Genomic DNA, 12,582 nt, shown 5'->3' on the forward strand with positions numbered 1-12,582 from the left:
AACATTGTGCACAGCCCCACTTACCCAGTCGGCTAATAGGAAAAGTTGGTGCTCCCAGGGACCTCAAGTAACCTGCAGAAAAAGATAAGAAAAAAGTGTTGGTCCAGCCTGGAGGCTGTGACTTCCAGCAAGAAACCTGCCCTGTCTTAGTCACAGATTCTATAGCAGAATGAGGTGTTGTGAAGGGGCCTCCCAGTTTGGTGAGTTAAATAAATGCTATATTAAGAGGACCCATGGCCTGGGGATGTAACTCAGTGGCACTACGTCTGACTGGCAAGTGAAAGGCTGTAAGTTCAATTCCTGGTACAAAAAAAAGGACCCCCTAAGCTTAACCAGAGACCATTGGGTTAACAAGTTGAGGCTTCCAGTTTTCTTTTGTGTTGTTGCCCTCCAAAGGGTGGTAGATACATTGGCTTGGTTGTACCTTTTCCATCCCCTTTTTGCCAGCTTGTGTGGCTGGAAAGGGAGATGGAAGTCTCAGTGTCTGTCCTGTTCTTATAATTCATGTTGAGCTGTCACTGCCAAGGTCTTAGGAAGTAGGGACTCTGTGGACAGTAAAAATATAATAGTGCTCAACATTTATTGAAATACAATTCACATACCATAAAATTTATCCCTTTAAAATATATAGTTCAGTGGCTTTTTGCATATTCACAATGGAGTGTAACAGTCTCCACTATCTTATTCCAGAATGTTTTTATCACCCCCAAAAGAAACTCTATACTTGTTGGCAGACGTTCTTCACCCCTACTCCCCATTCCTAGGAACTATCAGTATGGTTCCTGATCTGTGGGTTTGCCTCTTCTAGATATTTTATGCAAGTGGAATTCTACAGTATGAGGGCCTTTTTTGTCTGGTTTCTTCGATTAGCTAATGCTTTCAAGGTTCATGCATGTTATAGAATGCATCAGTACATCATTCCTTTTTATGGTTAAATAATGTTCCATTGAATGGATAGACCACATCTCATTCATTCACTTATCTCTTGATGGACACTTAGGTTGTTACCATCTTTTAGTGGTTGTGAACAATGCTGTTAACAATTGGGTACAAGTTTTTATTTGAGCACCTGTTTTGGGGTTTTTTTGGATTAATACACCTTAAAATGGAATTGTGAGAGTTAATGGTAATTCTGCATTTAAAGAACTGCTAGGCTGTTTGCCAGAGTCCATCATTTTACCTTCTTGTGCAGGTTTTTATTTGCATTTCATTTTATCAGTTCTCACATACATTTGATGAGATATAGATGGAACTGTCAACATACCCACCTTTCAAATGGAAGAGTTGAAACTTGGGGTTTCTTGCCCTTGGCTGCATAGCTGGTCACTGATGCGTCTTTGGCAGCTATGGGCTTTGATCAGTAACACAGTGTCTTTCCCAGGCCCTGATTGCATTTTTAGGATGAGGACTTTGGATCGTGCCTTTCACATTATGTTCCTGGTGCCCAACACATGCCAGCACTCAACATTCATTGGCTAAAATGTTATTTTTTTCCCCTGATCTTGCTGTGTTAATCAGGAATGGGAGGGAAATAGCCTATGTCTTTAGGGTTCCTGTCAGGGGGATTTCAGACTCTTGCAGGGTTTTATGTTCCTTTCCACACTGGAAGCTGCAGGTCCCCCTAACCCTCTTCAACCCCAGCATTGTACTCTCAACTATCTGCCTTGAAGACTCAGCCTGTAGCTGGGGAGTGGGAGACAGATAACTTCTTGCTTGTCAACTTGACTTATCTCTCTTACTCTGGTCCAAGGGCACTAATGACCTCCTCTGCCTTTTCTCCTCTAGGCCAAACCCATTTATGGTGGCTGGCTGCTCCTGGCTCCAGATGGGACTGACTTTGACAACCCAGTACACCGGTCTCGGGTAAGGAGTGAATCTTCAGGGCGAGAGGACCCAGACAGAGAATTTGCCCATCTGAGGGCAAATTGGTAGCCCGGGCAAGGGAAATAGGAGTTGAACAATGGACCCAGATGGCAGGAATCAGCAGGGAACTCTCCCTTCCCAATTTGTCAAACTCATAGGTCTCACAGAAAAAGTCTCAATTATATATAGTTATGCAGAGTCTTCTCCTCAAAATGAGATGCTCTCATGTGCATGTTGCCTGTTTTGTGGGTCAGCTTGACTCAAAACAGTTAAATGGAAGAGGCAGAAGAGCAATCGACCCCACTTTTGCATTATGCTAATTTTGGCTTCTAGTTTCTTTAGTGCCAAGGCTCTGCCTCCTACAGTTCTCTCCCAAGCCAAGGGCTCACACTTGAGCACCCATGAAAGGATCCAGGGCTGGAAGCCTGGGCTCAGCTCCTGCTAAACTTTTCATTATCCTTCTCTCCTGAGCACCCTGCCCAAGGTGATTCCCTGCTGAAGCAGTAAGATGGTTAAATCAGCATTGTCCTGACCAGTAGCTTGTTCCTCTGCTAGCAAGCCCATTTGGATTTGGCTTCAGTTAAAAAAATTGTCCTTTCTTTTTCACTCATTCTCTAATAGGTGCGAGTTGCTCCAGCTCTGCTCCCTTCCCATGTCGTATCCCTGGAGCTCCTTTCCCTTCCCCCTGGTATCTGCTATTCAAACCCATGTGGGGTGCTTGGGGCTGTGTATTCTGGCCCCACAGACCTTGCATTATGTCTCTGGTCTTTGGACTTCCTTCCAAAGTGGGTTCTGATTTTGAAGATAGCGTATAGGAACCTTGGAAATGTTTCTGGGAAACATGTCCAGACAGCCTCCCCTAGACATTCAGCCTGGAAGCATTCTCTGCAGGACAAGGCCCTTTGAAGCCTTGTTCTTGGTACTGCCCAGGTGGGAGAGCTCCAGACAACAGGTCCAGTCAAGTTACACTTTCCAGGGATCTAATCACCTTGGTGTTTTCTGTTAAGGTTGTACAGAATTGCCGTTTCTGGCTTCTGATAAGGAAAGTCGTTATTACAAATGAAGTAAGTCTGAACCAAAGCAAAAAGACATAATATCGTGGTTAGTTCTGTGGCTTTTATTGCCAGTGAAGATCTGAATGATGTTGGACTTTTTGAAATGTTAGGCATAAGTTCTGGACCCTTCTGATGATCTTGAAGTCAGAAGCTGTGCCTGTTAATCATAGGCCAACAGCCTCTTGTAGACAAGGCTTTTCTTCACACAGAAAGGCAGATATCTACTCTCATAGGCCTTTTCATTCCAGCTCTCAATAGCATTTAATAGCTGGTGGCACCCCAGTGGCCTGGTCTTTAGGTAGAGAGAGAGAGAAACGTCTTTACAGTTGGTCGAACCCTGGATTGTGGATTGTTTCCACTGGTGCCTGCTCTCTTCCCTTTTGATTTTTGATACCTCATTTCCCCCGAATTCTAGAGCCTGTTTGCCTTCTCCTTGTCTCCCAGTAGATTATCAGAATAACCCCTTTTATAGCAGTTTTCTCAGATTTTTTTTTAGAAGTGGTAAATCAGTGCCTTGGCATCCTCAGGTTATTCCAGATTATGTCAGATCATTCATCTAATAAATGTCAGTGTGCATCATGTGATAGCTCTGTGCCAGCTGCCATAAGAAATGCAGAAAGGTGACCACATGTAGTTTCTATATCCCAGGAGTTTCCAAATTTTAAAAAGAGGCTTCTTGTTAAACCCCAGTAACTCATGTGGAACTACAAGTCACTCATGTGATTTGGGCCCCTCTCCTGGCTCCAGCCTGGCTAGGGAATCACTGTGCTTATGCTCAGGACTGTCTTTTCCTGCCACCTGTCCCAGAAACACAAGCAGTGAAGCCAGTGTACCACACATACAGGTTTGTCAGATATGGGGGCTCAGCCAGCCAGGACTTGGGGGCAGGACCCCTGACACCACCATCCCCACCCCCCGCAAACCATCAACTCTGTGCTTCATTGCAGAAATGGCAGCGACGGTTCTTCATCCTTTATGAGCATGGCCTCTTGCGCTACGCCCTGGATGAGATGGTGAGTGTTCTAGCCTGTTCCCTGTCCTTGGCCTTCATTAAGTTCCTCTGTTGTGGTGTCATAAGTAGCATGGTGTGTGAGTGATCAGGTTTCTGTTTGACAGTCTAGAGTGTTAATAATTTGTGGCCCCATGGAGATAGCTTTGAAAACCTAGACCCTGGTGAAAGCCTAGACCAGTGGTGGCGAGTCTATGGCACATGTTTTTTTGTTGTTGTTGTTCTTTTTTTAAGACAAAAAATGTTAATGTGTGAGTTTTTTCTAAACTAAAATCTCAGTATGCAGGTTTAATTGCAGTGTTGGCACTTTGCAATATATAAGTGGGTTTTGGGTTGCAGTTTGGGCATTTGTCTTTATAAGGTTCACCATCACTGGCCTAGACCTTGGGTTTGAGAGTTGTCTTCTTTGGGGTCGTGGTGAGAGGAAGTTGCTTCTGGTCAAGGTTGATAAGAGTTTGGACTTTGGCATTGGGGAAAGCAGGGGCAAAGTCCTCAGTCTCAGCAAGGACTTGCACAGGCTCTGGAGCTGCAGGCACATATGGGAGGCAGGTGGCTTCAAATGCTGTCTTTTGAGAGCTACCTTCGTAGCTGTAATTGGTTTGGGTTGTCCCATTTAATCTTGATGTGGATTTTCTTAGCTGACATTAGATACTCTCTAGTTCTGAGGTCAGTGTTATTCTGGTCATTAAACTAGGAGCACACTGATTCCTTCCTGCTGTCAGCTACCTGGTTTTCCACCTGCCTTCTGGGCTGAATGAGTGTTGGCTGCTCTTGCTCCAGGGGCCAGACCCTCAGCTCAATGTGGTAGTGTGTTTTGGCATTTTTCTTCTACCTATATGATCTCCTGCCTTTTTCTGTGTAGGAAATTTCTCTCCCCTCACTAAAGCATGACTGCATTTACAACACCTTGGAGATAGAAGCTTTGACTGCTTTGTCCTGGACCATCTGAGTGAGTGAGTGCGTGTATGTTTGTGCATGTAGTGGGCACCATTTGAAAACGAGGACTCCTCGGAAGACTCAGTCACACCATGTTAAACTGGCTGACTCCATCTGTCCCACACAGAAATTGTTTCTTTGCCACAGTGGTAAGAGACTTCTGGAGTAGAGGTGGAGATGATGAGTGTTCCAAGGACCTTCTGGGACATTGGGACACTGCAATTTTGTTACGATCATTACAGCTTACATGTGCAAAGGCTATAAGTAGGCTCATTTACACACTTGAATCTTGTTTTCTCTGATGTGGTACTTTCTCTGCTTTTGTTCCTAGAACCATTAATAGGTCTCCTTGTCATTCTTTTTGGTAAAGATAGTATTTGTGTAGTGTGAATAGACTGGAAAGTATTTTGCTGTGGAGCCATTTGTGGTCCAGAGTAGTTAGAAGGGGATGGATTGGAGGTGAGCGCTGATGAGTGGTGACCTTGTTAGGGGCAGGAACAGGTAGCCCACAAACACTCTTCTCCATGAGGCAAGAGGTGGGCCTATAGGACAGGTCCCGCTGTACCTGTGGCATCCTCCTATCCTGGCTGTCATGTGGGCAGCAGCACTGGGGTCAGGACTCCTACAGGCTTTAAGGTTTACCTTGTCTTCCCTATACATAACTGATTTGTTATTAAGTCCCACAACTGACTGACAGCATAGAAGGAGCCTCTGGAGGTCACCAGATGACATTCATGCAAAGCTGGGGCTATGTACCCTTCTGAAGAACAGAGCTCCTTGGATTTTCTTTGGTGACTGATTGTAACAACCAGAAAATCTTTTTTGAAGTCCAACAAAATCCATTATTCCCTTTGGCCCAGGTGCATAAGCACAAAGAAGTAGCTACTGGGCTGCGTCTGTGTTGGCACAGACACAAAGTGTGTGCTGTCCCAAGCACCACTCCTCAGTAATCTAGGCCATCAATCCAGGAGTGCCAACACTTGTGGTCCACAGTGGTTTCCCAATAACCTAGACCTGAACTGGTAGTGTTTCATGTGGCACTGGGGCAAAGATGGCCCTGTGGCAGAATGTGGAGAAAGAAAGAAGCCCCAGGAAAGACTTGTCCTAAAGAGTGCGTGTTGGGGCGATGCTCAAAGCTGAAAGCTTTTGGCCATGAACCACTTTCTGGCAGATGACTTTGGAGCTAGAAGACTGACAGGGCAGCAGTTAGTGCTGTTCTGCCCAGGAGATGGATGGTGCATGTATGCAGCACCTCTGGGAATAAAATAGTGTTGCTTCTATGAGTGAAAAAGAACTGTGCTAGTTGTGTTGAAATGCCTGTAAAGTGTCACCTCTACCTTCTAAGGCTTTTCCTTATATCAGGAAGGTCACATGAGGACTTACAAGAAGGTGGTTGGGATGGAGGCCAGGTGGGAGGAGGTCGGCAGAAAGAAGCATGGAGACTCTTTTTTTTTTGGTACCGGAGATCGAACTTGGGTCCTTGCACTTGCAAGAGACTCTTCTTATATAGATTGAAGAGGCCTGTTTCATACCAACCTGGTGGTCTGCGCTGGGGTTTCTCCTTCACGGCTATTCCCCAGGAGGAGCAGTATAGAGCTCAGGTGCTGCTCCAACTCCCAAGTTTAGCCTTCTTGCAGCCGAGAGTCTTAACTCCTTCTGGGCCAGCAGGGTCCTGAGAACTGGACCAGGAGAGTGTCTGCTGTCAGGCTCGTGAAGGCTAAATTCTAGAGTCTGGAAGCCTTTCCCTGTAAGTGCCAAGAACAGTGGTCCTCAGCAGAGGTGGTGTGTTTCAGGGTCTGGTGGATCCTACTGGCATAAGGGAGTGGAGGCCAGGGATAGCTCCTATCATAAAGAAGGTATCGGCCCAAAATGTTAAGTGTCTAGGCTTGAGGAGCCCTGAGTGATTTAGTCAGTGGTTTTTAAATTTTTTTTTTTTTTTTTTTTTTTTTTTGGTGCCAGGGATCGAACCTTGGACCTTGTGCTTTCAAGGCAGGCGCCGGAACCATTGAGCTAAATCCCCGGCCCGGTTTTTAAATTTTTAATTTATTTTTTAAAATTAAAATGTAAGTTTGATTTCCTGATTAGCTCTGTTCTTCAGCAGCATAAATTCACCTGTCATATTTCTTGGAGTGAGGGAATTGTGGCCTGTTGGTGGTACAGGAAGTTCCAGTTGTAGAATGAGTGGGCCTGTTCCTAGTCTGAGGGGTCTCAGTGGGCCCCCTGTGCATCAGGCTACCCAAGAGCTAGCAGAACTGTCTGTGTGTGTCTCTTGACCATAGTATGTCCGATAATGTATTTAGACCACCATGCCTACAGGGTAGCTCCATTTCAGTGTTTGTCTTTAAAAACAGCAGACTCTGGCCCCTCTGGTACTCCTGGTCCTGCTAGGCTTAGCTCCAGTCTGATCTATTGTACTCTTTTTTTTCCCGTTAAGTTTATTGGTACATTTTAGGTATGCAATACAGTTACATTCATCATTGGGATCATGTACCTTTACGTGATATATCTTGGTTCTTATTTTTTCCCCATTCCCCTGCCCTCCCTTTACCCCCTCCACTCTTCCCTATTTACAGAGACTTTGTTTCCATTTTTTTCCTTTTCTCATATTTTTCTTTTCCATTCTTCCCTTTCCCCTACTCCCTTAGACCTTTTCTTTCTATTTCACAATATCAATTATACGTTTTGATGCGTATTTACACTTTTAGTTTTTCACACCAGAGAAACTGTTACACATGAGTGTCTTATTTATTTCACTTAAGAGTATGGCCTCAATGTCTATTGTACTCTTAAACTGTAGCATTTTTGTGGCTGGTCTGTTCCTATAACACATAGTCACAATCTGTTTTGAATTGTTATTTGACTTTTATTCAATATTACTATTTGTTTTCATTTGTTTAAATGTTATTTTACCATCTAGACTGATACCACCCCCCACACACACACATCGTTGGGCCCCTGATAATTCTTGGTATCTCTACATTGTCTGGCATGAGGTTTGGGCATACCAGATCTGGTAAATATTTATGGAGTTGAGCTCCACAACTTTGTGGTGCATTGCTACAGAATTTCTGCTCTCAGCTTGAGAGGGGAGGAATTGGGTGGGAAAGAAAAGAGGGTAAGATGAGGGGTGATCCTAGTACAATGTGATGACTCTAAGTGGTTACCCTGCAGAAGAGAAGAACACCCTCCAGAGACCTCTGAAGAATGTTGAGGAGAACAGTTATCTCATTTTCTCTGGGCTGGGACCTAGAGAGGCAGATGGGTGTCTGGGGATTGCAGTACAATAGCAGGAGAGTAGCAGTCCCAGTTCTGGCAAGGCTGCTTTAAGAAGCTCTTTCTGCTTAGGGACCTTGGCTGGATGGGGCAGGCAGGCTGACTTTTGCCTTTCTGGGCAGCTCCGAAATGGGACTCACTTTTGGGAAGTCTCTTCTCCTTATTTGGGAAATCTCAATTGGTGGGTGTGGAGAAGTGGCAGATTTCCCAAAAAAGGAAAGGAAACTTCCCCAATCCAGCTGAGGTGAGGTGGGCTCAGAGTAGCCTCACAGACAAGTAGCAGCCTGAGAAATCTGCCTGGGCCTCCAGTTTTTCTGGAGTGGATCAAGTGAAGAGTCTAAACTCAAATTCCCACCTCTCTCCTCTGCTTGTTTCTGCCCCCAGTGAAGGTTGCCCATGACTCTACCAGCTTCTGCTTTTCCCAGTGTTCTTGGAGACAGATAAAAATATCTAAGGTGCTAATGGTGTCTGTTCTGAGCCTCCAGAGCTCCACTGTGGGCCTATTCTCTCCCTTTTCCCTCTTGGAAGCGAGGCAGAAAGATGACCTAGTGATTTGTTTTTGATTGTGATAAAATACATGTAGCATTAAATTTACCATCTTAGCCATTTTTAAGAATACAGTTCAGCAGAGCATGGTGATACACGCCTGTAATCCCAACACTTGGGAGACTGAGTTAGGAGGATCACCTTGAGTTCAAGGCCAGTCTGAACTACACAGCAAGACACTGTCTCAAAAAAACAAAACAACACAGATAAATGGCATCTCACTGTTATGCAGCCGTCACCACCATCTGTCTTCAGAGTTCGTTCATTATCCCAAACTCCATCCTTATTAAACACTGACTCCTCGCCCCAGTCCATGCATCCACCATTCTACTTTCTGTTTCTGTGAATCTGACTCCTCTAGGAGCCTCATACAGGTTGGATCCCCCTTACCAGAAATGCTCTGGCAGGGGAGTTTCAGATTGTGGATTTTTTTTCTGTCAAATTTTGGAATATTTATATGATGAGATATCTTGGGGGTAGGACCCAAACCTAAAAGAGAAATTCACTTGTGTTTTATACATACCTTATACATATAGGCTGAAGGTAATCTTACCTACATTTTGATGAGTGCTTGTCACTTGAGATCTGGTGTGGAATTTTCCACTAGTGGCATCATATTGGTGGTCAGGAAGTTTCAGAGTTTAGCAAGGCATGGCATATGTTTAATATGTAATCCTAGCACTGTGGTAGGCTGAGGCAGGAGGATCACAAGTGAGCCCAACCTGAGCAACTTAAGGAGACCTGTCTTAAAAAAAAAAGACTGAGGATGTAGCTTAATGCAAAGAACCCTGGGTTCAGTCCCCACCAATTCCAAAAGAAAAAATAAAGTTGTTTCAGAGTTTTAGAGCTTAGAGCTGCTCGCCTTGTATAAATAGAATCATATAATATGTGGTCTTTTGGGGTTTTTTTTAATTGTTTCTTGCTTGATTTAGTATAATGTACTCAAGGTTCATCTGTTGAAATATGTGTTAGAGTATCTGCTGCAGGGTGCAGCCAGGAATCCATGCTTGACTAACTATTCCACATCACCTTTAGGGAGTGCTTCCTTCGAGCTCTGGCTTTGTTTTCTCTAGTCCAGAGCTGTGCCAGGCAGGTTGCCCAAGCAGGTAACTGCTTGCCCTTCCTTCAGTATTGGGACCCCTTGGCTATCTGTCTGATACTTTGGTGACCATAGTGACTGAAGTCCATAACAAAAACCAGTAGTTGAGGACACACAACCATAGGAAGTCTCTCTTGAGAGGGTCAGGCCTGTGGGGATTCACATGGACACATGGAGATTAAATGCAATAGCAGAACCATGATGCAGTTGCTGTAAAAGTCAGTGGCGGGGGGCATAGAGAAGTCTTCTGGGAGGAAAGAGGTGGCACTGGCCACCTTTGCACTTGTTGTAGAGGTTTGGAAGGAGCAATATGCCTGACTTGGTCCTTGGGTTGGTTGGTTGTGCATATTCTGTAACATAGTTCTCACACTGACATTGCCTGATGGGTGTTAATGTCTATGTCACAGAGGCAGAGAGGTCCAGAAGGTTCACAATAGTCCCTTAACCTAGAGGGATGTATTCTAAGACCCCTAAAACCACATAGTACTGAGCCCCATATATACTGAGTTTCATGTACATTCATACCTATTATAAAGTTATAAATTAGGCAAAGTAAGAGATTAATAACAACTAATAAATAGAACAGTCAGTAACAGTATACTACCATAAAAATTATGTGAATGTGGTCTCTCAAAATATCTCAGCCATCTCGCTTATCAGATTTGTTACTGCAGTATCTCAGGGCTTGTGTTCAAGTAACCTTTAGTTTACTTAAAAACAGCCCCACAGCACAGGAGTAATGATGTGTGTGATTGAGACATGCCAAAGAGAAGCTGTAAAGTGCTTTCTTTACCTGAAAAGGTGAAAGTTCTCAACTTAATAAGGAATGAAAAGTCATATCTTGAGTTTCTGGGATCTACAGTAAGAGCAAATCTGTAAAATCATGAAGAATGCAAAAGAAATTTGTGCCTGTTTTGCTACCTGGTTGGTTACAGAAGGGACAGTTGTGATAAGGAAGACCACTGTATAGGTGAACCAAAGGGAACTGGAACCACTTTCTCACTGTTGTTAAATGGTTGGAGGACAGAGGTACAGCTTGGTCATTTGCTAACAAGTGCGACATGTTTATTTCTAAATTACTGTGATACATGAAATATCACCCATTGGGATGGAGCACATACATGTGGGAATATTTCTGTGTCTGTGGAATCTTTGGTATGATGTTCTCTGGAAACTGGGGCCCAAGCCTTAAGCTGGTTCCCCCTCCCAGCCCCTTACATGAGCTGGGAAGTTGGGGAAGGAATTTGGGACACAGCTTGTGAGACTATCTATGGGATAGTGGCAGGAGTCTTCCTCAGGTTGCTTTTTCTCCTAATTGTCAGTTCTGTATGCTGGCCCCGGTAGTATTTCATTCATATGGAACCACTAGGGGGTAGAAGCCACTAGTGGGTGATCATGGGGCTATGGGACAGCAGTTGGAGGGATTCTAGCTGTGACCTGACCTAGACATTCCATGTTATGGGTGAAGAAACCAGGGTTAGAGTGTGACTGACGCTGGCCCCTGGGGGCTGAATAACAGGTATGAGTAGCAGCCAGGTCTGGTCAGCAGCCTATGAGCTGCCCATCAAGGAGGGAAGGGTAGAACAAGAAGGAGCCACATAGAAGTTGGTGGAAGAGTTTGGAGATTGTGAGCTGCTATGGTTTGGATACGTGTCCCCTAAAGGTCCATAAATAAAGATAGTATCCTAGGGTGGCCCTACTGGGAGGTGTTGTAGACTTTTAGGAGATGGGGCCTAATGGGAGGTCCTTGGGCCATCAAGGGTGTGCTCTTGAAAGGGGTGTGGGATCCTGGTTTCTCTGTGCTTCTCTGCTTCCTGGCTGGAGATGTGACCACTTACTCTGACATATACTTCCCATTATAATGTGCCACTTGAACCTCCAGAACTGTCAGCCAAAATAAACCTTTTTTACTTTATAAGTAGCCCAGATCAAGTATTTTGTTACAGTGATGTAAAGCTTTCTAATGCATATGCCTCTACTATAGGTGTCCCACATGGATATGTAAACTTTTCATAGAGTGAAGAAGCTAGAGAAGACCCTGCTGGAAGGAGTTAGCCAGGCAGAGAGGGTCAGAAGGGAGGCACAAGTCAACCTGTGCAGTTGGTTAGAAGATTCTGCAAGTTACCCTGAATCATCAAGAAAGCCAAAAGAGGATAGTCATTTAGATTATACTGAGTCCCCCTTCCAGGGTTCCTTGTTCTCAGGACACCTGTTTGAGCATGGAGAGCACCTTGCACTTATTTCCCTGTGGGTGTTCCCTGTGGGACAGTGGGCATCTGAAGGGCTGGCCTTGAATCTAAGGATATTAGTCATAACCCCTCAGTGCATGGTGGGTGACTAGCGGTGGATCCATCTGCTATCCTCCTCCACTCTGGTGCTTGAATCTCTGTTGTAAACACTTTAAGTAGGCCTCTCTGCAAAAATCCGCCTTCAAGTTTCAGATCACATTGAGAGGCTTAGTGACTTTGAGTGCCCAACAAGTGCCTTTCTGTCTTGAGACTGTCTGGTATACTTACCTTCCTCCCCAGAACCACACATGGCACTTAACTGCCCACCCATGTCAGTGCCATAATTAGATCCCTGGATACTTTCCCCTGATTTCCCAGTATGCCTGCAGTTACGCAGTGGGAGACTTTTAAGGCACCACAGTGACTGTGCGTCTTGCCCACTAGGGTGCTGTCTAGTCCTTTGCTTTGTGCACAGCTCTTGTTAAAGGAAGGAAGCGAGGGAGATGGTGCGAGCAGCAGTTCTGTGGGTTAGTGGAGGGGTTCTGCTGGGGAAGCATCAAGAAGATGAACTAT

At 44.8% G+C, this 12,582-nt stretch overlaps 1 protein-coding gene across 13 annotated transcripts in view; it reads left to right on the top strand.

Moving 5' to 3' along the window:
- Window positions 1-12,582, top strand: part of Mprip (myosin phosphatase Rho interacting protein) — a 131,563-nt gene that overhangs the window by 28,376 nt on the left and 90,605 nt on the right. For 12 of the 13 annotated variants that reach the window (XM_013067035.3, XM_013067034.3, XM_013067040.3 and 9 more), the window contains exons 2-3: window positions 1,786-1,863; window positions 3,866-3,931. In XM_013067035.3, the coding sequence (XP_012922489.1) occupies window positions 1,786-1,863; window positions 3,866-3,931 (144 nt within the window). Of the gene's footprint in view, window positions 1-1,785; window positions 1,864-3,865; window positions 3,932-12,582 lie in introns of those variants that run through there. The other variant, XM_087203890.1, reaches the window with a different exon arrangement.

This window comes from Heterocephalus glaber, unplaced genomic scaffold (genome assembly GCF_053883595.1).
Source record: "Heterocephalus glaber isolate CG9 unplaced genomic scaffold, H.glaber_assembly_v1.0 deba00001813, whole genome shotgun sequence".
In the NCBI taxonomy this organism is placed as follows: Eukaryota; Metazoa; Chordata; class Mammalia; order Rodentia; family Bathyergidae; genus Heterocephalus; species Heterocephalus glaber.